At 40.7% G+C, this 26,366-nt stretch overlaps 1 protein-coding gene across 2 annotated transcripts; it reads left to right on the top strand.

Moving 5' to 3' along the window:
- Slc33a1 (solute carrier family 33 member 1) lies at positions 1-22,395 on the top strand. Of its 2 annotated transcripts, XM_036191098.1 has the most exons (6): positions 1-1,329; positions 8,165-8,355; positions 16,015-16,199; positions 16,797-16,914; positions 19,987-20,202; positions 21,335-22,395. In XM_036191098.1, exons 1-6 carry the CDS (start codon positions 555-557, stop codon positions 21,500-21,502), a joined length of 1,653 nt encoding a protein of 550 aa, XP_036046991.1. In that variant the 5' UTR covers positions 1-554; the 3' UTR covers positions 21,503-22,395. The 2 variants fall into 2 exon arrangements, with proteins under 2 accessions (XP_036046991.1, XP_036046992.1); XM_036191099.1 differs by lacking the exon at positions 8,165-8,355 and having other exon boundaries at positions 1,124-1,329.
- The last annotated feature ends 3,971 nt before the right edge of the window (positions 22,396-26,366 follow it).

Genomic DNA, 26,366 nt, shown 5'->3' with positions numbered 1-26,366 from the left:
CAGAAACGAGGGAATTAATGGTTCCTAGCAAACGTTGTTTGCCGACGCCACCACCGGAGCTTGTCCTGATTGGTTGCCGTGGTCTGGAGGCGGGCAGGGGACTTACTCGGGAAGGGAACCACTTCCCGAAGCGCGAGGCAGGAAGTCATCCTGTGCGTCTGGTGTGGGCCGAGCGGGCTGCCGGCTGCCGTGGCCGCGGAGACCTCCTGGCAGCGGGTAGGCAGGCAGGCTTTCGGGTCCCGCCGCTCTTGCGACCCGCCACCATCGCAGCGCCACGGCCCACTCCGCCAGCCTCGAGCCCGGCGCGGCCGCCGGCGGTGCTCCTGCAAGCTCTCTGAAGTCGCTCCTCTGGACAGCGACCCAGGCTCGCCTGGGTCATCGGCCGGGGATCTGGCTCCGTGCTGCAAAACAACAGCTAGTCTCCCCGCGTCCGCCCTCCCGGCGGTGAGCCTCCGAGACCCTGGTCCAGAGCGGTTGCCTTGGACCCGGGACTAGACCGATCCAAAAACGCCAGCCTCAGGCCACCGCAGACCGGGCTCTGCGTCGTCTCTGATATGTCACCGACCATCTCCCACAAGGACAGCAGTCGGCAGCGGCGGCCAGGCATGTTCAGCCAAGCTCTGGATATGAAGAGTGGCCCGCTGCCGCCAGGCGGCTGGGATGAGAGTCACTCGGACTTGGTGGGCGGGGAGGGGGACCTAGAAGCTCTCCTTGGAAATGCCGGCCCCAGTGACACCCCAAAAGCTCCGCGGAGCTACAGAGCCGAACTAAGTAGCATTTTGTTACTGCTCTTTCTTTACGTGCTTCAGGGCATTCCCTTGGGCCTGGCGGGGAGCATCCCACTCATTTTGCAGAGCAAAAACGTTAGCTATACAGACCAGGCTTTCTTCAGTTTTGTCTTCTGGCCTTTTAGCCTTAAATTGCTCTGGGCGCCCTTAGTTGACGCTGTCTACTTTAAGAACTTCGGTCGTCGCAAGTCCTGGCTTGTCCCTACTCAGTATATACTAGGAATCTTCATGATATATTTATCCACTCAAGTGGACCATATGCTCGGAAATACTGATGGCAGAACACCTGATGTGGTTGCTCTCACTGTGACATTCTTTTTGTTTGAATTCCTGGCCGCCACACAGGACATCGCTGTGGATGGTTGGGCGTTAACTATGTTATCCCGGGAAAATGTGGGCTATGCTTCCACGTGCAATTCTGTGGGCCAAACAGCAGGCTATTTTTTGGGCAATGTTTTGTTTTTGGCTCTTGAATCTGCTGATTTTTGTAACAAATATTTGCGGTTTCAGCCTCAACCCAGAGGAATCGTTACCCTTTCAGGTAGTATACTTAAACTATTATACTGTTAGTTTATTTTAGGCTTGTGAATGCTTTTGGCAAACTTTTGATGGCATCTCCCTTGCTTGCATTTATTCTTTTTAATGATGCACAAGGTATTTTACTTGATTTCTCTTTTGAAATTAACACAGACAATATTGGTTTTCATTATGAGATTTTCGTACATATATATGTACTTTGTTCATGCTCTCTTCCATAACACACCCTTGTTCTCCTCCCTCCTAGTCCTCTTCCTTCAAATAGTTCACACACACTTTTTTCCCTTTTAGATTCTTTGTAGGAGAGAAACCATGTGACATTTGCCCATATGGGTTTGTATTATTTCTGAATTCTGTTTACTGGATTTTTTTTTTTTTTAAGGTTCTGCATAGCCAACCTCAAACTCAGTCCAGCTTCAGCCTCTTGAGTGCTGAGATTACAAGCATGTACCACTATATCTGACTTATTTAAATTTACCAGGAATCTATATAGTAGATGACTTAAGTATGTTTTCTGTTTTTGTTAAAATGTGCTTCTTTCAAGTATCACTAAAGGCCAGGAAGATCCATGGGCATTTGCTTGATGCACAAGTGCACATTTTAAAAATACTCAATTTTAAACAGGGTTCACATTTTTCTTTGGTGTTTTGGTGGATTGAGATTTCTAGTCTCTTGCTTTCTCATCTTTTTCCCCTTTATTGTCTCACGAATAGCCCTTATCTAGCAATCTGTTGAATGGCAGGGGTGGTTAATATAATCTTTTGGAAAAAGAATGCCTGCCAACCAGTAACAGTGGAGATGAACATTCCAGAGGCCCAGAAGAGCCAGCCATTGACTGTAGTAGAGATAACAGTTGACATTATTCCTGGTTGAATCCTTAGGTTGATGCTGTTTTTCTGAATAGCTCTTTGAATAACTGGAATGTGAACTTTGTTCTCCAGAAGATTCTAAAATAGCTTACTTTAAAATTTAACTTTTCTGTCTGTAGTGGACTTTTGATTTTGTTTAAAACATTTTGAGTTTTTAATTTTTTTAGAAATTTTTTTATTTATTATGTATACAGAAGAGGGTGCCAGATCTTGTTACAGATGGTTGTGAGCCACCATGTGGTTGCTGGGAATTGAACTCGGGACCTCTGGAAGAGCAGTCAGTGCTCTTAACCTCTGAGCTATCTCTTCAGCCTGGAGTTTTTAATTTTAGTGCTAATGTATGTCATATTACTAGTTTTGAGGTTTCAGTAACTTGGTAATAACAAAACCATATTCTGTGGATTCTGTTTCAGTTTGTGTGTCCCTGGTGCTGGGAAATGAACCCAGTACTCCTGCATAAAGGGCAGACTGTTTTCCACTGTGCAAGTCCCAACCTCATTAACCAGTGGGAGTTTTTCATTATCCCTCTCAGTGCTAGGGTTCTACTAGTGACCTTTGTCTAGTCCTTAGTTTCTGAAAGGAGGCTAAACTGGTATCAAACCTCCATTCTTCTCAGGATCCACATACTTAAATTATGCACCTCCATACCCAGTTTAACTAGCTAGTGTTTTTGAGTAATTTAAAGAACATGGAATAATATGAAGGAAATACCATTGCCTGGGTAAATAAAGAGGAGATAAGCACACTGTCTAGAAGCTCTGCGTATTAGAATCTGTAACTTAAAAACAAACCAAACAACCAAGGGCTTGACAGATGACTCTGGTTAAGAGCTCTTGATGCGGTCTGGAGAGATGGCTCAGTGGTTAAGAGCACTGTCTGCTCTTCCAGAGGTCCCGAGTTCAATTCCCATCAACCACATGGTGGCTCACAACCATCTATAATGAGATCTGGCACCTTCTTCTGTATACATAATAAATAAACTTAAAAAAAAAAAAGAGTTCTTGATGCTCTTGCAGGGGTCCTGAGTTTGGTTCTCAGCACACATATGGTGGCTTACAACCCTCTGTAACTCCAGATTCACGGGATCCAGTACCTTCTAGCCTTCATGGACACCAGGAACACAAAGTGCACATACAGGCAAAACACTAATACACATAGAAGTAAACAAATCTTTAATTTTTTTTTTTTTTTTTAATTTTGTGATTAATTACGGGCACTACAGAATATACCGAGGAAGAACAGTTTGGACATTTAGAAAGCAGTAATCTAGACAGCAAATGGAGACATGAATGATGGGAAGAGATAAAAATCTCCAGGAAACAAAACCTTGGCTCTACTGACTGGCTTTTTCCTAGCTTCAGGACAGTCCTGATCTCAGAAGTGGGCCTTTCCTCTTCTTAAACCCTTTGTTTCCTGAGAACCTGAACAAAGAGAGACCCTTTAAGTAGCAAAGGATGAGAAATCCAGAAGGGAAAAAAGAGGATGCATTTGTTTCTTCGTTTTTATGATGAGGAAACTGCTGTCAAGTGACTAGAGACACGTACTTAGAGCTTAGGTGTGGTGTGGGGTCAGAGGACGAAGCCAGCCACTATATTAAACTTAGAGGTCAGGCAGTGATAGCACACGCCTTTAATCCTAGCATTGGGGAGGCAGAGATCCATCCTAATCTCTGAGAGTTCAAGGCCACACTGGGAACAGCCAGGCATGGAGGCACACACCTTTAATTCCAACACTAGAAAGGAAGGAAGATAGCAGGGCACAGAAAGGTATATAATGCATGAATAAATAGGAACTCACTCTCTTGAGGCTGAGAATTTCGTAGAGGTAAGGAACATGGCTGGCTTGTTCTGTTTCTCTGATCTTTCAGCTTTCACCCCAATGTCTGGCTCCGGGTTTTCTATTAATAAGACCATTTAGCAATTCGTGTTACACTTAGGTGTTTGTGGCTTTTAATCTAATATTTTGCCTATATTGCTAGGAAATTAGGAAAACCCTCAAGAAAAACCTTAAGATCTAAATATGTGCTGATGGGGCTGATTTTTTTTTGTTTTTTGCTTTTTTGGGTTTTTGTTTGTTTGTTTTTGTTTTTTGAGACAAATAGCATTGTGACTCTACCTATCTGAAAAGATCACCCACTTTTAGAATGCTTGGTTATTAGAAGTGATGGGTTAACGTTTTTTATTTTTTAACTGACCTAGGCTGAGCCACCATGTGGGTGCAGGGAACCAAATGTGGGTTCTCTGGAAGAACAGTTAGTGCTTTTTATTGATGAGCCACATCTTCAGCCCCCACATGACTTTTAAATTTGCTTTAAAATAAGATAAGTATGTATATATAGGAATCAATCAGAGAGAAGGAGATACGTTTCTCTGAAGAAAAACTAATGGATCTAAATCAAATATGTACTAGTAAAGTGCTACGTATGAGGCATACATTTTTAAACAGGAAGAAAGCAGACTAGCGTCTCGACAGTGATAAATTTGTCTTGCAGTACTCATTAACATTTTGTGTAATTAGAAATGCTTTTTAGAATTTAAGCAAGCGTAATAGGCTCATTACTAAATAGATAAACGATTCCTTTTGTTTTTCTAACATTGGCTGTAATGCATCCTTAGCACACATGTTAGGCTTCAGATACTGCAGTGAAGACAGCTCAGCCGGTGGGAATGCTTGCGCCTCAAGCCTAAGACATGATTTCGATTCCTGGAACCCACAGTGGAAGGAAAGAACCGACTCGTAAAAGTTGCCCTCTGACCTTCACATGTACTCCGTGGCATGTGAGCCTGGGCACATGCACATACACAATCATAAGAGCAATAATAAATAGAATATTACCTTTAATTCAGTTGTGTGGGGAGAAGTTAGGTGACCCCTGGGGAGTGGTAAGTTTTTTTGTACTACTAGGGATTAGGATAATATTAAAGTGTTCTTTTATGTTAAAATATTAAGACAAACAAGATGGCTCAGTGTCTAGGGTGCCTGCTGCCAAGCCTGATGACCCGAGTTTCAATTCCTGTGACCCGTATGGTGGAGAAAGAAAACTATGTCTCACAAGTAGTCCTCTGACTACCACCACACACATACACATACATGCACATGAATAACTATCACACCAAGAAATGGGTGTGGATGTAACCGATTACAGGTTTCACTAGTTAACCATGTGGGGGAGGGTGGGTGGGTGTATATGTGATTGTGTGTGTGTGTTTCCATGCAGTTTCACTCCATGTATATATATCTTTTTGTAACTAACATGACAATCATGAGTGACCTGAAGATTCCTTTCTGTTATTATCATGTCTCTCTTAGCCTTTGTCTGTCTGTCTGTCTGTCTGTTTGTTTTGATGGGAAGACAGAGCCTCACTCTAGCCCAACTCTCTGGCTATCCTAGAGTCATTACATAACCCTGGCTGAATTTGAACTTGTAGTAATCCTCCTGCCTCAGCCTTCCAAATGCTAGGATTATAAGTGTTAGTTGTGAGCTGGGCTTACTTTTGATCTTTATAATTGTTAGACCAGAGATGCCCCCTCTCCTCTGCTAGCCTCTCAAGTCCACACCATACGGTGGTATTACCTGTGCCATTTTATTTCTGTACTAGCCCCCAGTGAATAACCCATTTTCTCTCTATGCTTGCCAGCACTTGGTACTCTTTTCTCCTGAGCTTATAATGGATATTAGTGTGCCAGCATTTATATTGTGTGTTTGTGTATAAATTTTTTCTTTCTTTCTTTTTTTTTTTCAAGACAGGGTTTTTCTGCATAGCACTGGAACTTGCTGTTTAGTCCAGGCTGGCCTGGAACTCATAGATGCACTTGCCTCTGCCTCCCGAGTGCTGGGATGAAAGGCATGTGCCACCACTGCCTGGCTAGCCTTTACGTTTTTATTCATTAATAGTAAATTGCTGTGTGCTCTTAATATCTGCATTCATGGGTGCATTACGCAAGTTCTTGTAGGCACGTAGACTATTTAGTCAAAACTCACGTTTGTGAAGGTTGGACATCAGCTTTGTCATCTTGGTTGTGCGTTAATATGCATCATGCTGGAAGCTGATGTGTACTTTCACAGTGATTGGTACACTGTACTCTGGAGGTGATAATAGCCAACAGGCTTGGGCACTGTGTTTAATGGTTATGCTGAAGCAGTGATTAAGCCTTTATTTCTGAGTTCTTGGCTTTTCATTCTTCTGTACATGTGAGGTTCAGAGACTGAATTCTGGCTCTGAATGTCCCATTGTGACTACTTCCTGTGGTTCATGCTGTTATTATTCCCTCAAAGCACAGGGAAATCAGAAATAGACTTACCTGTGCATATAACATCCTTCTGTTGGCATTGGCATAAAGAAATTTAAATTCTAGATGATAATTTTTTCATTAAAATTGTTAAGCTGTACTAAGCAAAATTATTTTTCCTTGAGAAATGAAGCTCCTAAACCTAAAATAACTGAAGAATCTATACTTTTATTTAATTCTTTTTTGTTCGTTTGTTTTTGTGTTTTTTTTTTTTCAAGACAAGTTTCTTACCAAAAAAAACCAAAACCAAAAACCTTACAATTGGAATTTCTGTTGGCAGCCCTTATAAACCACCAATAAAAGCTTTCTTAATGAAAATACTGCTGTAAGTGAAACTCTCTAAACAAATATCATTCATCTCATTTTAATATTTTTAATTGTGTATGTGGAGGTGGGTGAGTTATATACATATGAGTAAAGTATCCATAGAGGCCAGAGCCACACTGGAGCTGGAGTTACACGCCACTAGGTGTGAGTACTGGGAACACTTTGAGACAGATGTGTTTGAGTCTGAATTGAGGGACAGCTCCAAAGCCAGCTTCTTAGCTCAAACAGCATTTGGCAGTTTATCATATAATGTACTTTACAGAGGGGCTTGTGTAAAAATGCTTTGTACATTTATATCCTGTAGTTTGTGCTCTATTATTGCTGTTCCTTCTGGCTCTTAGGAAGATTCTTCTAGGTCATTACTCTCTCCCCTCAACACATTGTTAAAGCTCTTTCCATGAGACAATACAGACGGCACACCATGTCTTCAGTTATCATCTACAGATACTGCAGAGAGGTTTATCTCAAAGAGATTAACCCTGGTAAAAAGTTTAGAAATAAGAACTTTTAAATGTGAGCTGGCAAAAAGAGCTCAGTGGGTACTTGCCATGCACAGCTGACCATCCGAGTCCAATCCCTAGAACCCACAGTGGAAGTGGACTCCCCAGGGTCCTTTGACCTCTACATAAACTTGCATCTGCATCCTGACACACCAATATTACATACCCCCCCACACACACTCATACTCAGAGGGCAGGGAATCTAAAGCAAATAAACATGTGGTTGGTTTGGGGAGTTTAGTTTTTTTTTTTTTTTTTTTAATTTAAAAACAGGGCTACATATAGTGGCTTCAAACTCCCTGTCTAGTGAAGGATGACCTTAACTGTTGATCCTTCTGGCTCTACATCCCAAGCACTGAGATTACAGGAATGCTCCAGCACCCCTGGTTCTGTATCTCTGACTGGCCTTGAATTAACTTTGTAGCCTCTGTTAGCCTCAGTTAGCCTCAGACACTCTGGTCAGCCTCCCAAGTGCTGGGAGTGCAGGTGTGCACCGCCGTGCTTGGTTCAATCACACGTTTCTTTGTCACCTAGACTGTCATAGTTTAGCACAGGAAATGTTTGGGTCTATAAGTATAACTAATGAACCTTAGGTGATGTGAAAATCACTTCCTTCCCCTACCTAAAAAATTTTAATTACATCTGTAACCCACCCCGCAAGGTAAGTGTCAGTCAATTTTGTGTCTATACGTTTAATGTGTCAGGACTTTTTTATTCATCTGCTATGTCTCAAACAAAGTTTATAGCATAAAAGTTTAAATTTTTTTGAGGTTAAGGAGAGTTGTATTTTATTTAGTTTCAATGAAGTTATGTTTCAGAAATTAACTATAGACTAAAACATTCTTAATTTCAGATTTTCTTTTTTTCTGGGGAAGTGTATTTTTAATAACAACGACATTAGTAGCCCTTCTGAAAAAGGAAAACAAGGAAGTGTCACTAGTAAAAGAAGAAACACAAGGGATCACAGATACTTACAAGCTGCTGTTTGAAATTATAAAAATGCCAGCAGTTCTGGCATTTTGCCTTCTGATTCTAACTTCAAAGGTAAGAGATTTTAACCAAATTTATCATTATGATGGAATACGTTCAATGTCTTTCCGAAAGTCCCCTTCCGATACCATAGGATTTAACAATGAAAAGCAATATTCCCTGCCTATTAAATATATTTCTTAAGTGATGTTATCAAATATCACTTCCAAGTGAGCTGTTTGTCTTGGGATCTTGAGGTTACGGCCATATGCAGATACTGTTAACGATAGTAGTGGTTGGGATGAGAATGTACACCTTGAGGTGACAGCTTTCTACTCTTGTAAGGAACGGGCCCTAACACTGGGGTAGTAAAGCCATTCACTGAGAATATGGTTCGCACAGAGAAGGAGGTGTGTGAATATTTAAAAATCCATTGAACTGTTTTTGAAAATACTGAAAGGAAATTACTGTGAAACAGTCGGGATTACTGGTAATTTACATTCTCCATTAAGATATCTTTGCTTAGCCAGGTGGTGGGGGCGCAGGCCTTTAATCCAGCACTCAGGAGGCAGAGGCAGGCGGATCTCTGTGAGTTCAAGGGCAGCCTGGGCTACAGAGCTAGTTCCAGGACAGCCAAGGCTATACAAAGAAACCCTGTCTTAAACCTCCCCCACACTCACTCACCCCAAAAGTCTTTGCTTAGCCAGATGTTGTGGCTAATGCCTTTAGTCCCAGTACAGCGGAAGTTGGGGCAGGGACATCGATGTGACATCAAGGCCAACCTCGGTTATAGTGTAAGGTCCTGTCTCAAAAAACAAAACACGTCTCAGTTCTGTAGCTCTAAGACTTTTGAAGATACTGTGCTAGAAGCAGGGTAAGCAAGTGTATTTTGCTATAATATGCTGTAGCATATTCCCTAAGTCTAGACTTACAGTGTTTTTAACTCCGTCTACATGACCACACTGCAGCGTCTTAGAAGAGGCTAGGGTAAATGCTGTAGCTTCATTGCTTTCACTTGAATAATGAGTTACTCCTCTTTAATGATGGAGCAGTAGTTAGAAGAAAGTTCAGGGAATTGTATTGTATTCAGTCACGTCATTTAGAAATGAACATTTTTTGGCATATTCCTTTGTTTTCTGTTGTTTTTGAGATACGGTCTCACTCTACAGCCCTTGCTTGCCTAATAACTCAATATATAGACCAGGCTGGCCTTGAACTCAGAGATCTTTCTGCCTCTTTGCCTTTGGAGTGCTGGCTTATTCTTTTTTAAGTTCCTTTTCTCTGTTGTATGTGTGCATCTATCTATCTGTCTATCTATCTATCTATCTATCTATCTATACATACATACATACTTGATGTATATGTTTACACAACAGTTTAAAAGTATAATTGAATCATATTATGTATAATTTTATAGTTCTTTTTGTCTTATTCCAGACATATTTCTGTATCATTTAGTATTTTTAATTATGTTTTAATAGCTACATTAATAGTCATAGTATGTAAATTTGCTATGGATTTTTTAATGAGACAATATCATGTGCCCAGGGGCTAGTTTCAAACTTAGTATGTAGCTGATGATGATGTTGAATAGTTTTTAAAAGATTTACTTATTTTTATTTTATGTATGTGGGTGTTTTGCTTGAATGTATGTCTGTATTGCATGTATGCAGTGCCTGTAGTGGCCAGAAAAGGGCATTGGATCCCCTGGAACTAGAGTTACAGATGACTGTGAGCTGCCATGTGGGTGCTGGGAACTGAGCCCATGTCCTCTGGAAGAGCAGCCAGGGGCCTTTAACAGCTTAGCCTTCTCCCAAGCTCGGTGTTGAATGTTTCAGCTCCCTGCTTCCATCTCCCAAGTGTTAGGACTATGGTGTGCAGCACATCTAACTTATGTTTTATTTATAGCGATAGTTTGTTCATCTCATTACCCTAAATCCATTTTATGAATATGCCAGTATTTATTTTTCAAGACTTGTTTAGGTGGTTGTGGTTTATTGGGAATATTGCTTCTGTAAATATTCATGTGGGTGATTTTTGTGTGTGTGTGAACATCTATTCTTATTACTGATAGGTAAATGTTGAGGAGTTAAATCACTAGGTTATAGGAATTACATAGTATATACTTTTGGCATTTTTTTTTTTTTTTAAATAGTGGCTCTGTTAGGATAGTGAGGTCAGGCCAGAGAGAACTCTCTGCTTCCACCTCTAGCAGCCTGAGGAGTTTCTTTTCAGAGACCTGTCTACTCAGATGAAACTGGAAAAAAATTTTTTTTTTGTTTTTTTCAGGGTAAGTCAATATAAAACAGAGTTGAAAAATCAGAGGTCCTTAGGCAAATGAGAGTACATACTCAAATGGGGACATAGACTTCTCAAGGGTCTCTATAATAACCATATATGATTTTGCTTCTGAAGCTACATCTGAAAGTGTTGTAAAGGAACAGTTGAGGTTGTTCTCTGCATTTTGACTAGTTGTGGATCTCTCTCTTAGTCTCAGTCTGTTGAAAAGAGAAACTTAGTTGATGAGGGGTGAGAACTACATTTATCTGTAGGTATAAGGAGCCATATTCAGAATATAGTTAGAAATTATATTGATTTAGGAAAATGGCAGTAATAGGTTTTCCTCTCAGGTTTTAGCTCCATGGTCTCTCCATTCATAGATAGTTGGCTAGGTTTACAGTTCCAGGTGTATATTTCCTACTGTTGAGTGAGCCTTAAGTCCAATTAGATAGCTGTTTATTACCTGCTAACTAAAAGTCCCGTTATTGTATGGGAGCCCACAACTGACTAAGTTTCCCAGTTTGGATCCGAAGTTGATTCTGAGTCAGTAGAGTTCAAGCTTGCTTGCTCCGGAGCTGTGAGAAAGACCTGATTAGCCCATGGGAAGGAACATACTATCTATCTAGACATACGCTGCTGATGCCAGCTGGAGGTACATCGAGATAGAAAATAAAACTGCCTGCTCCTTGACTCAAGGACAGATGGATAGTGGCTGAATACCTGTGCTGTGCATTGTTCTATCTCTGCCCTTCCAGACTGTACATAAGCTGGCTGTGAAATCAACTCGGGGCTGTCTGGCATTGACCGGCAGACCTCTCGACTCTTTTCTGTCTTCTTCATTGTCTCTTCAATCAGCACGCCTCTACCCAGCTACCAAGCTGACTATCGGCAGGCTCTGACACTATTGCACTGTTGCAGATGTCTTGCCAGTCCAGTTACTGCTGTGGTTCATAGGCTTTACAGTGGGGTAGGACAACAGTTGTCCCTCTCCTTGGCAGTTTGCATGGCACTGTCTGATACTCTGAGAGCCAGCCCTCAGGGAGGCGTCTGGGTCAGCTCTTGTGCTGAGTGTTTTGTTTTTTTGCTTTTTGTTTTGTTTTTCTGGCAGGATCTTACTATTTAGTCCTAGCTGAGGTAGAACTCCCTTTGTAGACCAACTGGCCTCAAACTCACCTTCCCCTGCCTCCCCTGGATTGAAGGCTTGAACCACTGTGTCCAGATGTCTGGACTCTGAACAGACTCTGGGGTAAGGGGTTTCTTTCCCTTTCCATATCCTCTTAGTTTTCCCTTTCTGTCCCAGGTTTCAACTTCCCTACTTCCAACAGTGTGAATTGATTGTTTCACATCCTTGAAAACATACAATTTAATTTTTGCAATCCTATTGAGTATGCAGTAGCACCTTGTTATGTTTATAATTTGTATTTGCTAGAGGGCTAAGGAAGTAGAGTGTCTTTCATGTTGTTACTGGCTATTTGACTATCCAAAGTTGTGTTTATCTTTAAATTGTAAAAAAGTGCATGTGTGTGTGTGTGCGTGTGTGTGTGACACACACACTGGGCATATTGTTTTGTTAGATATATGTATTACAAATATTCATACCATAAACCTTTTAAAAGTAAATGTTTAGTTACTTTACATACCTGTCATACAGAGTGAATATAATGCAAATGAAAAATCATGCACTAATTACAGTTAACTTGATCTTCGACCTTTCTATTGTGTTTTCTTCTTTTATGTGTATTGTTGTTTTGTCTGCATGTATGTCTGTGCACCACATGTGTGCCTAGTGACTGGAGGTCAGAAGAGGGCATCGGATGCCTTGGGACTGGGTATAGTAGTGGTTATGAACCTCATGTGGGTGCTGGGAATTGCACCCAGGTCCTCTGGAAGAGCAGCAAGTACTCTTAACCACTGAGCCATCTCTCCAGCCCCGATCTTTAATTTTTTTTAAATTTTAATTTTAATTTTTTTTTTGCACCAGATTTTATTACAGGTGGTTGTAAGCCACCATGTGGTTGCTGGGAATTGAACTCAGAACCTCTGGAAGAGCAGTCAGTGCTCTTAACCACTGAGCCATCTCTCCAGCCCCAATCTTTAATTTTTTTATCGACACAGGGTCTCATATATCCTACACTGGCCTCAAACTCAATTCACGTGATATAATTGTCTTCTTTCTGAAAATTTACTAGTAGTAAAATCTAAATAACTCTTTTTGAGATTCTTTAATTGATAACTTTTAACTCTGCTCTGCTTTGATCTGTAGGTTTGCTGTTCTATATTATGATTTTGTTGTTATTGTTTTTATTTTTTTATATGTCTTGTAGCTAAGACTGGCATCGAACTCCTGACTTTCTGCCTCCACCTTCACCTCCTTAGTGCTGGGATTATAGGTGTGTCTTATCACTTCTGGCTTCCTTTTTGTTGGAGAATGGCTTGTTGAGATAGGGTCTCACTATGTATACCTGTTTGTCCTTGAACTCACAGCCTTACTTCCCAAGTGCTAGGATTAAAGACATGTGCCACTATGCCCAGATGACTTGTTCTTTCCTTAACATTTATTTTTATTTTTACTTACATATATTTGGGTATATATGTGCGTGTGGGTACCACAGAGACCAGAAAGAGGATATCAAATCCCCTAGAGCTGATGTTACAGGCAGTTATGAACTGCCTGATGTCGGTGCTCGGTGCTGGGAACTGAACTTGGGTCTTTTGGAAGAACAGTAAGCACTTTTAATAGCTGAGCCATCTCTCTACCACATGAGAGAGAGAGAGAGAAAGAGAGAGAGAGAGAGAGAGAGAGAGAGTGTGTGTGTGTGTGTGTGTGTGTGTGTGTGTGTGTGTGTGTGTGTGTTCAGAGTAACTGGTGCATATCACAAGCTCCCCTAAATAACTTAAGTGTATATTTCCTGAGAACAAACGTCCTTAAGAAAAATGGTAGCTCACAGTTGGGTGAACACCTGTAATCCCAGTACAGAGATCAGAAAGAGTTCAAGATCATCTTCTGCTTTATAGTTGAGGTCCTTGGCTGCATAAAACCATTTCAAAGCACAAAACAAATTCAGTATAGTCTAGTGAGCAATTAAAACCTTTTAAATAGAGATAGTAACCTACCTGTCTTAGTTAGAATTTATTGCTGTGAAGAGACATTGTGATCACAGCAACTCTTATAAAGGAAAGCATTTAACTGGGGCTAACTTAAAGGGTTAGAGGTTTAGTTTGTTATCATCATGGCAGAAAGCCTGGTGGCATGCAGGCAGACATGAGGCTGGAGAACGAACACCTGGATCCACAGGCAGCAATGAAGAGATGGTGACACTGGGCCTGGCTTGAGCATTTGAAACCTCAACCCCAGTGACACACTTCCTCCAGGAAAGCCACACCCATTCCTACAAGGCCACACCTCCTAATAGTGCCACTTCTTATGAGCCTGTAGGGGTTATTTGCATTCAAACAACCAAACTAACCATAGCTTATCTCTTAGTTTTCCCAGTTGTTCAGATAACAGTCTTTCTCAGTCAATGTTTCCTGGCCATGATCCAATCCAGGATCTACTTCAGCATGCTGTAGGGTAAAGTTTGACTACAACTTATTACTTCTTTTTAGAGATTTTTTTTTTCTTCAAGACAGGGTTTCTCTGTGTAGCCTTGCGCCTTTCCTGGAACTCACTTGGTAGCCCAGGCTGGCCTCCAACTCACAAGAGATCCTCCTGGCTCTGCCTCCCGAGTGCTGGGATTAAAGGCGTGCGCCACCACCACCTGTTTTAAAATTGCAGAACTTTTTAGAGTGAGGTATGGTGTCTCTCATGTCTAATCTCAGTGTTCTGGAGGTTGAGGCAGGGTGGTTACTCTAAATTCCATGGCTTTGATGCCATTCTGGGTTACACAGTGAGTTCCAAGTCAGTCTGTGCTACAAGAGAGACTCTGTTTCAAAGGAAAACAAAAGAAAAAGACCAGATTTCTATAGAATGACCTTCTGTTTATGTTTCAGTTTAGATAATGTTAGGATCAGGTTATCCATAGGTTAGTAGGAACCTCACAGAAGTAATGTTTCTGTGTCTTGGGGAATTACATGGGATCCCTATCATGCTCTTATTTCCTGTTGTTTTGTAACTTTTAATTATTTTGTTAAGACTGCAAAGTTAGTTTTTCCTTTTGTAACTAAACCGACTCTTTTTTGTTTGTTTGTTTTGTTTTGGGTTTTTTTTTTTCCCAAGACAGGGTTTCTCTGTAGCTTTGGAGGCTGTCATGGAACTCGCTTTATAGACCAGGCTGGCCTCGAACTCACAGAGATCCACCTGCCTCTGCTTCCCAAGTGCTGGGATTAAAGGCCTGTGCCACCACCGCCTGGCCTAAACTGACTCCTAAGGAGCTCCCTGAGACTATATAGCCGTCTTATTTCAAACTTTGCCTGCTGCTTTTATCATCCTTACTATTTATTGATGCCTTTAAGAATGAATCTAATTAAGTATATGTTTTCTTTTTCCACGCCCCCCCGCTCCCCCCCCCCAAAAAAAAACCAGAGTTTCTCTTTGTAGCCCTGACTGTCCTGGAACTGACTCTATAGAGCAGGCTGGCCTTGAACTCAGAGATCTACCTGCCTCTGCAACTAAAGGCCTATGCCACCATGCCACCATGCCACCATGCCAGGCTCTTTTATCGTATTTTATTCAACCTTTCCAGTATACTGTTTTCTTAGAATTGATTTTGAAATGTTAGATGCACTTGGAAATTTTTATTTTAATTCATGAAAAATTGCCAAAAAATATGTGGCAGTGTTTCTTCATTTGAATCAAATTTATATATAGTTAACCAGAAACTTTTGTTTTAAATTTATGATACACGAAGCAGTTAGTAGGATTTTAAACTTATAATAGATTGAGCTGGTGTTTGTCTTTTGGTTTGGTTTGTTTGTTTGTTTGTTTGTTTGTTTTGAGAGGAGGCTCTCTACATTGCCCTGGCTGTCCTGGAACTCTCTGTGTAGACTGGGCTGGCTGGAGTTCCCAGAGAAATGCCTGCCTTTGCCTCATGAGTGCTAAGCTTAAAGGCGTGCCACTTCAACCAACTGGCTTTTACTTTTTGAGACAGAGTCTCACTGTATAGCCCCGGCTGGCCTGAAACTGACTATATAAACCAGGATGGCTTAGAACTCACAGCAGCCTGCCTGCTGCTGCTGCCTCCTAAAGGCTGGGATGAAAGGCCTGGATTGAACTTTTCCAAAGTGGAAATTTAGTTGTAATTAAAACTATCTACAATTCTACCGATATTGCATTTCCCATTGTTTTCACCACATGATAGTAAACTATAGTGCAAGATATACCTTCTATAACTTGACAACTGTGTACTTGTGACTGCCGGGTCAGTGATGCCACTGAAGGTTTTATAGGACTATGTGTGTCTCGACATAGGCATTGCATGTGTCAGAAGCTAAACCACTTCTGTTTGTATGTTGCAGATTGGCTTTTCAGCAGCAGATGCCGTGACAGGCCTGAAACTGGTCGAAGAGGGAGTGCCTAAAGAGCATCTGGCCTTACTGGCCGTTCCAATGGTCCCTCTGCAGATAATACTGCCACTGATCATCAGCAAGTACACTGCAGGGCCCCAGCCGCTGAACATATTTTACAAAGCTATGCCCTACAGGTAATGACAGAGCCTGCCAAATAACAAAGGTTGTGTTCAGGATTGTGCACCTCGGGGTAGATCGTATGGGTGGGACTGGGGGAGGCATGATGCAGCCTTGATGTCAGTGTCATTTAGGTGGCTTTTCTCTGCCTGCTAGCATGTCCTTTTGTTGTTAGGGACAGGCAGTATTTTTGTTTTGTTACTGTTGTCTCACTATGTAGTGTCTCTTTGGCTGTTCTGGAACTTACAGTGTCGACCAGGCTGACCACAAACTCAGAGATCCATTTGCCTCTTCCTCCTGAGTCTGAGATTAAAGACATGTGCCACTCTGCCTGGCTCTAGCTAATTTTTTTTAAAGACTTATTTATTTATTACGTATACAGTGTTCTGTCTGTATGTATGGCTGCAGGCCAGAAGAGAACTCCAGATCTCATTACAGATGGTTGTGAGCCACCATGTGGATGCTGGGAACTGAACTCAGATCCTCTGGAAGAGCAGTCAGTGCTCTTAACCTCGGAGCCATCTCTCCAGCCCCTGGCTCTAGCTATTTTTAATACAGGTTATTCTTTAACATAAAATGGATGCTAACTTGATGTTTCTTTCTTTTTTTTGTAGATTATTGCTTGGATTAGAATATGCCCTGCTTGTCTGGTGGACTCCTAAAGTAGAGCATCAAGGAGGATTCCCCATCTATTACTATATTATTGTGCTGTTGAGTTATGCCTTACATCAGGTAAGCTGAGAGGGAAGTGGGGTGTGTGTGTGTGTGAGTGTATGTGTGTGTGAATGAGTGTGTGTGTGTGTATGTATGTGTGTGTGTTAGTGTGTGTGAGTGTGTGTGTATGTGTCTGTATGTGTGTGTGTTAGTGTGTGTGAGTGTGTGTGTATGTGTATGTATGTGTGTGTGTATGTGTATGTATGTGTGTGTGTTAGTGTGTGTGTATGTATGTGTGTGAGTGTGTGTGTGTGTATGTATGTGTGTGTATGTATGTGTGTGTTAGTGTGTGTGAGTGTGTGTGTATGTATGTGTGTGTGTGTGTGTATGTATGTGTGTGTGTGTTTGTGTGTGTGTGCGTGCGTTATAGGCACAGGATTATGGAAGTATGTGGACCCTTGCACACACATGTAAAAGCCAGAGCAGGCTGTTAGGTGTCTTACTCTATCACTTTCTGTAATGTCTTGCAGCAGGGCTTCTCACTAAACGGGAAACCTGCCGTTTTGCCTAAGCTGGCTGGTGATCTGCCTGTTTCTGCTCCACAAGCTGGAGTGAGTTACAGGCACTCACTCATCACGGGTGAGCATGTGAACTCTAGTCCCCATAGTTACAGAGGAAGTTTCTCACGTATTGCATCATCTTCCAGTACCTGAGGGAAAATTTTCACAGCTACTTTAATGAAGTTGAAGGTTTCCACATGAATCTGACAATAAAGTAATTTGGTGGTGAATTGAAGTCTAATATCTTTTAACTTAGTGAGCATTAGTCATGAAAAAGGAGTTTATCCATTCATTTTTTTTAATTGTTCATTTATGAAGAATTTATTATATTTCAGAATTTATTCCAGTGCTAAGTTTACTCTTAGTAAGTATACCTTGGTTTATTCTTAGATGTAGGGGAAGGTGTTTGTGTTTATTTTTGAGACAGGATCTTTCCAGATAACCAAACTTACTATGAGGTCACACTGGTCTGAAACTGGAACTCGCATCGATTTTCCTAGTCATCTCAGTCTTCCAGTTGCTGGGGTAACAGGTGTAATCATCTATACCTGGCTCAGCTTTGGATTCTTTCTTTAATTTCTGTTGCCTTTTATTAAGCTGGAGAAACAGATACTGGATTTAAGTTGCTTAGACTTAGATTTTGTATTAACAAACTTTCTCTGAGGCTTTTGGCAGTGTATGATAGACTGCCTCTGTGTGTTTGCAGTCCCAAAGGATGTGAGCTCCACTCAGTTCTAGCCTCACTTGAGTTGCTCTTTCAGAGTGAGGGTTTGATTCTGGATAGAAATGACTCAAGGAAGTGGCAGAGGCCAAGTAGTGAGATTTGTATTCAACTGTAATTATCGCTGATCTGTATTAAAGAGTCACTGAATTTTTTAATAAAACCTAGTCTAAATCTTTGGAAAGTAAGATAAATACTAACTTGTTGGTTTTTGACTGAAACCTTCATAGTCTCAACAGTTTTTCGTTTTGCTCTGTTTTTTTTTTTTTTCTGTACTATTAAATAATTTAGGATCCAGATGTGGTAATTCCACACCTGTAATGTCAGCATTTTAGAGGTAGGGGCAGGAAGATCTGAAGATCAAGGACAGTCTTGGCAACATAGTGAATTTGGGGCTAGCCTGGGTTACATGATACTGTGTCTCACAAACAGTCAGTCAATAATGAATCCCTTAGTGGATCACATCTAAGCTTGTAAAGGTGTTGGGGCCAGTTTGTCAAATACATACTTCTGTTTTACACAAAGTTAGTGCCAGGCACATAATGGACATTAAAAGGAAGCATTTGGTTCAGTCAGTGGCTCACTGTCCACCTAGGAAAAGAAGTGTATGGACTAACTATGTCATAGTCCAAAGGCTGTGTTTCTTGGAGGACTTCTCAAAGTGTAGTCAGAGAAGCTTAGGCAACCACACAGGCCTTAAGGGAGAAAGAGATGCAAGGCCTCTTAGACATGAGGAATGATGTGTGATCTATGATGCCTAGCATCAATGTCACCATTTCTGATGTTTTAAGTGAGCTTGTGCTGTGTGACAGCAGCTGTCCTGAGTGCTGAATGTGACTGAGTCAGTCAAGCCAAAATTTTTGTCTTTTCTGGAATTTATGTATTAAGCATATCAGGAAGTTTACCATGAAAGGCACCTCCTCAGTGTCATGGAGTTTAATGTCTTCTGTCCAGTGTGGCTTTGCTCCACCACTGAGCTGCCCCCCACCGCCTCTGTATTCACTTTGGAATTCCATTGTTTATAAACTCTCATGGAGCACTGCTCAGAGGAATACTGTCTTGGAAATAGTTTCTATCATGAAGGGTTAGTTAATTTTGCCCCTTTCTGGTTATGTTTGAGACAGTGTTTGTCTGAACCGGCCTTACACTTGAAATCTTCCTAAGTGTTAGGATTAAAGGTGTCTGTCTCTATTCCTGTCTCTGTTTTTATCTCCTAAGGTTTTTTTCTTTCTAGATTGTCTTATAAATTTCAAAATGGTATTCCTCGATATCACCTGTCACTATTTTTGGAGTATGCTACTTACCCATGTTTTGTTGTCTGCTTCTCTATATAGATATAGAAGTGTATGTACTCATCTGTGGTGTATGGTTACAGTACACATGGGAAGTTTGTGCGGCCTCAGTGCCACCTGGCCTGTGTCTCTCCCTTCAGTCTCCTTTGACTGTTTATGGCAGAATGAGTCTTTATCTTTGGCCGAGGAGCACAGTGTGTGCACTTCTACTATGTTTTATCTTAATTCTTCATTTCCTGTTTCTCCAGCATATAATATATTCAAGGGAATAGTAGCATTTTTAAATTCATCTTTATGCCATCATGTTCTTGTAATATGTTTGTTGAATTGAATTCAGTAAAAATTATGAAAAATTAATTTTGTGTTTTATGATTTCAATGTTCCTAATTTAAGGCATGGTTTGTAAGTCTGACCACAGATGTCAGAAAACTGGGCTCCATGGTTTATGCTTCCTGCTTGGTGCTCCATACTCAATCCCAAATACCCTCCACACAAAAAACAAAAGCAGAAAAGTGAAAAAAAGAAAAAAAAAAAGAAAACCTCCTTCCACCATTCCAATGTTCCCTTCTTCTCACAGGTCACGCTGTACAGCATGTATGTGTCGATAATGGCTTTCAATGCCAAGGTCAGTGACCCTCTTATCGGAGGAACATACATGACCCTTTTAAATACTGTGTCCAACCTCGGAGGAAACTGGCCTTCTACAGTAGCTCTTTGGCTCGTAGACCCTCTCACAGTGAAGGAGTGTGTAGGAGCATCAAACCAGAACTGTCGAACACCCAATGCTATCGAAGTAAGTGTGTTTTAATTTCAGATAACAGGGAACACGTTTTGAGATGTGTTTACTGTGTCTAAAAATCATATATCCCCGTAGCTTTTAGTATGAAAATGTACATATTTTAGCTCTATCATAAGTGAGAGTAATTACAAATCTGTATCAATAAGACTAGCTCAGGTAAAGGTGCTTCTCAGCAAGAGAGCCATCTCTCCCATACTGAGGCTGCTGAACTGCCTTTTACAGGGCTGAGAAAGGGATCCACTGGTGCTTTATACACCGCAACTGTAGCTAAAGCCGGATGGTGAGTGCTTCATTGGTAAATTACTCCCAAGTAATATTACTTGTGGGCCAGACATGGTGAGGCAGAGGCAGGCAGGTCTCCATGAGCTCCAGACCAGCCTGGTCTACATAAGGAGTTCTAGACCAGCCGGGACTACATAACGAGACCCTGTTTGTCTCAAACATACTGAATTAATTTTGTCTACTTTTAGAATAAATTCATTGGAAATTTCTTCACATTTTTAAATATGAAAATTCCATTTTGAAAATCAGTATCGTTTGCAGTAAGTGCTCAAAGTTGTTTTTAATCCTGTTAGTAGGGTTGAAGAAATAAACTTAATGAACATAGCCAGACAACATGACATATGCTTATAATTCTGGCACTTGGGAGCCTACAGCAGGAGAATTGTGAATTTAAAGGCCAATCTGTTTTCCACATAAGCCTGATCTTGTCTAAAACCAAAGAAACAAAATAAACAGACATCAGTATAGCTTACCATTTGAAATAAGTGAAACATTGAAGTCTTTTCTCAAAAATGTATTTAATTATTCTCCGTAGTTACAAAGTAGAAACATTATTGAATACTTCCATAATGAAATCACAGAATATGGGTCCAAGGTATAGCTCAGTTGGTGTAATGCTTGCCTAGTGCAGAGTTTTGCGTTTTACACATAAAACCAAACTTAGTAATATATGTCTATAATCCCAGCACCAGAGAGTTGTAAGGAAGAGATTCAGAACTTCAGGTTATCCTTAGGTGTACATAGATTGAAACTAAGCTCTTTTAGACCTTGTCTCTATAAAGCAAACAAGAAAAAGAAAAAGTTATAGCATATTTGTTATACTGTTATACTTTTATTTTTATAGCTTTGCAAAAAACTTGGAGGCTCATGTGTGACGGCTCTGGATGGTTATTATGTGGAATCCATTATCTGTGTTTTCATTGGATTTAGTTGGTGGTTTTTTCTTGGTCCAAAATTTAAAAAGTTACAGGATGAAGGACCATCTTCATGGAAGTGCAAAAGGAACAATTAATGCCAACATTACTGGACATTTTAGAAGGTAATTGTAGTTTAGTTTTACTGAGAAAGCTATGATAATCATATAGGAGTCTAAAATATTGTTTAATTTTAACTTAAAATGTCAAATAGGTGAAAAATAGAAATTTCTTTGTATGTTTGATCATATTTTCCTTGCCTTATTAATGTATTTAACGTTTACTTAAGGCCAGGAAACAACTTTCGGTTGTATTACTTGGTTTCTGTTAATTTACTGACCAAAGCATATTTTAAGCTGCAGTGGAACAGTCGTGGGTGGTCACCATGCTGCCAAGTATTGTTGTTAGTACCTGTCAGTGAGTTGTAGTTAACATTTTGGTACAATGTATCAAGTGGGACAAAGCTTAATATTCAGGTACTAACTAGTTTGACTTTATTAGAAGTTAATTCTCACTTTAAATTGTAAATTTGTAAAAATTTATGTGGAATCTGATGCAGAGAAAATGTAGACTATTAAAACATTGAGTTGTTTTTCTGACCGTAACCACATTGTACAAATGAATCTGTTAAAAATAACTATTTTAAATGTAATTTTTGCTTTTGTAAGCATGAAAGATTTATAAAAAGATTATTCAAACTATTTTTTTATAAATGAAAGCTATGGTTTTTAATTTATTGATTACCCTATCCCTCCCTTTTGGGGAAGCTATTTTGATTTCTTGTTAACTCTTGCCCTAGTTTACGGTATGATTTCTGTCACAGTGTGTCATGGCCCACAGACAAACAGTGAGGGGATCAAGTTTGTGGTGTGTGTGGTTGTGGCTGAGCTGTAAAAATAAAAACTTCCGTAGTTTTTTTAATTACTGTGAGAAGAAAATGTAAACTTATAATTAAATAAACTTTCAATGAGTGAACATCATAAATATTAAAGCTACTGTTTCAAAGAGAGAGATTTTGTGCTTTTGACAATCACCCTGTGGGAGATGATTTCTTCACCTTCTTTTTTTTCCCCCCTCAGAGCTGAGGACCGAACCCAGGGCCTTGCGCTTGTTAGGCAAGCACCTTACCACTGAGCTAAATCCCCAGCCCCTGGGAGATGATTTCTTAATCTTAACTAAGCACTTTATTAATTTATGCCAAGTCAGGAATGGTATTTCTGTTTCTTTTTTTTTTTTTAAGATTTATTTGTTATATATACAGTGTTCTGTCTGCATGTATGCCTGCATGCCCGAAGAGGGCACCAGATCTCATTACAGATGGTTGTGAGCCATCACATGGTTGCTGGGGATTGAACTTAGGACCTCTGGAAGAGCAGTTAGTGCTCTTCACCTCTGAGCCATCTCTCCAGCACCCAGGTATTTCTGTTTCTTAAAACACATGCTTTTTTGCCGGGTGGTGGTGGTGCACGCCTTTAATCCCAGCACTTGGGAGGCAGAGCCAGGCAGATCTCTGTGAGTTCGAGGCCAGTCTGGGCTACCAAGTGAGTTCCAGGAAAGGCGCAAAGCTACACAGAGAAACCCTGTCTTAAAAAACAAAACAAACAAACAAACAAACAAAAAAACAAAGACAAAACAACACATGCTGTTTTGGGGAACCATTTTACAACTGTGTGGCTACCAAAGAAATAGCATTACTGTTGGATCAGGTCCACAGTATCTGTGCGAAATTTCAAATATGATGTGATATTTGAATGTGATAACTTTTTTTTTCTCCCCAAGACAGGGTTTCTCTGTGTAGCCCTGGCTGTTCTGGAACTTGCTTTGTAGATCATGCTGCCCTCAAACTCACAGAGATCCACCTGCTGGAATTAAAGACGTGTGCCACCACTGTCCCAGCCTAGGTTAGTAACTTTTGATGATGAAAGACCAAGGAGTTGCCTTCTACCCTTAAACTACAACCCTTAGGGTTTTTGGGTTTTTTTTTTTTTAAATAATGTCTTTTATGTGGCCCAGGATGGCCTCAAATTTGCCTTAGTCCTCCTGTTGTGATCTCCCAAGTACTGAGATTACAGGCATGTGCCTCTACAAACTCTAAACGAGAAATAGCAGACAAGAAATAAACTGGAATGGTGTGCTGTTGGGAGGCCTTGCTGGTCAGAGGGTGCAGTCTATCATGGCCTGGCAGCTCTCTCCAAAGGTAGCAACATCAGGACTCCCCCACCCTCTACCCCGCAGGGAGACTTCCTGCTCTGTACCTGCCCTTATCTGGAGAAAGGCCCTGGGCCAGGAAGTCTGACATTGTCTGAAAGCTGTCTCTAAGCCTGATGGTCTGATTTGTCTTTAGCATGACCCTTGGCACAGTTCCCTGCTAGACACCTTTCCCATGCTGCACATATGGTAATCAAGACTTGTATTAGGAGCTCTGCTATAGACCCAGCTGCAACATACAGAGCCTTATGATAGGAGTGTGCCACTTAATGCAAATTAGGGTTTGTCCCCAGGCACCCCAATCCTATATATTCCCTATACTCTGGAATAAAGTTTAGCTGATTCACGGAAGTCATCTCCTGGTCATCCTGACAGCCCTTCGAACCCTGTTCCCTGCTTCTGCTCCCTCCTTCCTCATGGACCAATGCACCAGTGATCTGGAGGAAGAAGCAGAACCACAGGTAGCATTAGAAAAGGAAAAGGAAACATGGAGTCCAGAAATTGTGAAGATGAGTTGTAAGGAGTTTGTTACCTCTAGGAAGCAAGAATGATGCCCGTATGACTGAGACTAGGGGCTTGTTCCCAAACAAATGTTTTTCTAAGTAGTTGAAACTGAGCATTGTCTTAAATTTAGTGGAAATAAAGGCACAGGATGTTCAGGAGAAAGGGAGCAATTTGTAGGGTAAACTTCTAGAGACAGAAGAATAAAGAATATAGTATATATAGTTTTAATATTTTATTTTTAAGATTATTTATTGTTTCATGTATATAAGTTTTTTGCCTCCATATATATATGTAGGTATACTACATGCATGCCTGGTTCCCAGGGAACCTAACAGAGGTTGTTGGATTCCCAATATCCCCAGTTACTGTAACTGGACTGGAGTTACAGAGAGGTGTGAGCTGCCATGTTGGTTTTGGGACTTGAACCCAGGTCCTCTATAAGAGTAGCAAATGCTTTTAACCACTGAGCCAAATCTCCAGCTCCAAGAAGATAGTATATTTTAATATTTATTATTATAAAAATTAATTGATCAACTTCATTATTTTGTCTTTTATGAAAATAAGAATTAAATATTATTACTTCTTCAGGATCAGTATCAAAGCAATTTTGTTAATTGCCCCTCAATCTAGAGTTGGGCAACAGCCCTCTGACATATCTTCCTTTTCTCAGCCCTTCCATCTTTTATCTATATTCTTCATTACAAGTATAGATTTCTTGTAAAGTGTAATTAGAAAATAAAAACTTCCTTCTTTAGGACAATTGGTATCTCTTGAGTGATGAAATTATTCTCCATTATTTAAGCCACATATTCCAGCAAATTCTGTACATCATAATTCTGCCTATGACCAGCTATGAGAATCCCAGGTTGAAGAAGTGCTGTGTACTCAAGTTAAACTAGAGAAAATGTCCTATGGGTATTTCTCCTTTAATATCCGCAGTGGGGTGGCTCAGTAGTGAGGAGTACTGACTGCTGTTCCGGAGGACTCCAGTTCCATCCCATCCCCACATGGCGGGTCATGATCTTCCGTGGCTCTAGTCTCAGGCATCTGTTGTTCTCTTCTGGCTAGTATACGCACTTGGTGCATGGCCATGTGCTCAGATAAAACACCAAGACACATGGAAATAAAGAAACCTTAAAAAATTAACAACTTCTATGACTGCCTTGGCCTAGCACTGCAAAGCGTTAAATAGAAGGAAACAAAGAAAGGTTCTTCCTTGGAGCACTACACCTGTCCACTGTGGCCATCCTTACAGGTTCCTAAGCCACTAGTTGTAGCAGCCAAAACATAGTACTTGATTCAAGATACCATTCAAAAGTCCTCATATAATCAATAAAGAGGATCCATTATTTTAAAAGGTAGGTGTTTTACACAAAAAACAGAGGCACAGGAGAAGGTAAGTGACTTTTCTTCTTTTTCCCCCCCATTTTTTTTTTTCAATACAGGGTTTCTCTGTGTAGTCCTAGCTGTCCTGAAACTTACTTCGACACCAACCTAGCCTCAAATGCATGTTGATCCGCCTGCCTCTGCCTCCTGCGTCCTGGGACTGAAGGCGTGCATTACCACTCCCAGCAGTAAATAAGTGATTTTCCTAAAGACAGGTTGCTGCCAATAGAGTCAGTTCCAACTGTGGTCCCCACTGTGAAGCTACTGAGCTGCTGCTGCTGTTGCTCTGATTACCAGCTCACCTGTCCCACACGATGGCCCTTTTGCACCATCTGAATTAACTCCTAAACAATGACAAACTTCACATTGCATCTCTCATTCTTAGACCAGTACACCAATCTAGTATACCAGTTTGTATCCTTTGGTTCATAACCTTATCCTGTACCTAAAATAGTCCCGTGGATGTGAACTCCCACCTCTCATGTGCCAAGATTATAGACAGGTACATACCTGGTTTATGTGGTGCTGGAGAGTGAACCTAGCACTTGGGGCCTGCTGCCCAAACACTCTACTAACCGAGCTAACATCTCCAGCCGCAAGAGTGAACTTTAAATCAAATTATTTATCAAGGATGAATTCTACCTAAAAGAGACATCTTTTGATTAATTAAGCAAATTACTACACCTGAGAGTGTCCTGGACACTCCCAAACTCTACAGTTGGTATTAGAAGTTTTGGAACCTTGGTATTATTGTTCAACTCTGCATTGAACTTGGAAAGTATGAGAAATTTTAATAAAATATTAATGGGGAGAAGAGGTCAAAACTGGGCAGTGAAGTAGTTAAGAACACATACTGTACTTGTA

Source organism: Onychomys torridus, chromosome 6 (genome assembly GCF_903995425.1).
Source record: "Onychomys torridus chromosome 6, mOncTor1.1, whole genome shotgun sequence".
NCBI lineage: Eukaryota > Metazoa > Chordata > Mammalia > Rodentia > Cricetidae > Onychomys > Onychomys torridus.
This window is presented reverse-complemented; position numbering and strand designations above follow the sequence as displayed.

What these genes read in the sequence shown, in the direction of transcription:
- Slc33a1 (XM_036191098.1), top strand. Translation starts at nt 555, where the DNA reads ATGTCACCGACCATCTCCCACAAGGACAGCAGTCGGCAGCGGCGGCCA. An exon ending in TTCTGATTCTAACTTCAAAG is followed by an intron (nt 8,356 to 16,014) that starts GTAAGAGATTTT and finishes TGTATGTTGCAG; the next exon opens with ATTGGCTTTTCAGCAGCAGA. An exon ending in TGAGTTATGCCTTACATCAG is followed by an intron (nt 16,915 to 19,986) that starts GTAAGCTGAGAG and finishes TTCTTCTCACAG; the next exon opens with GTCACGCTGTACAGCATGTA.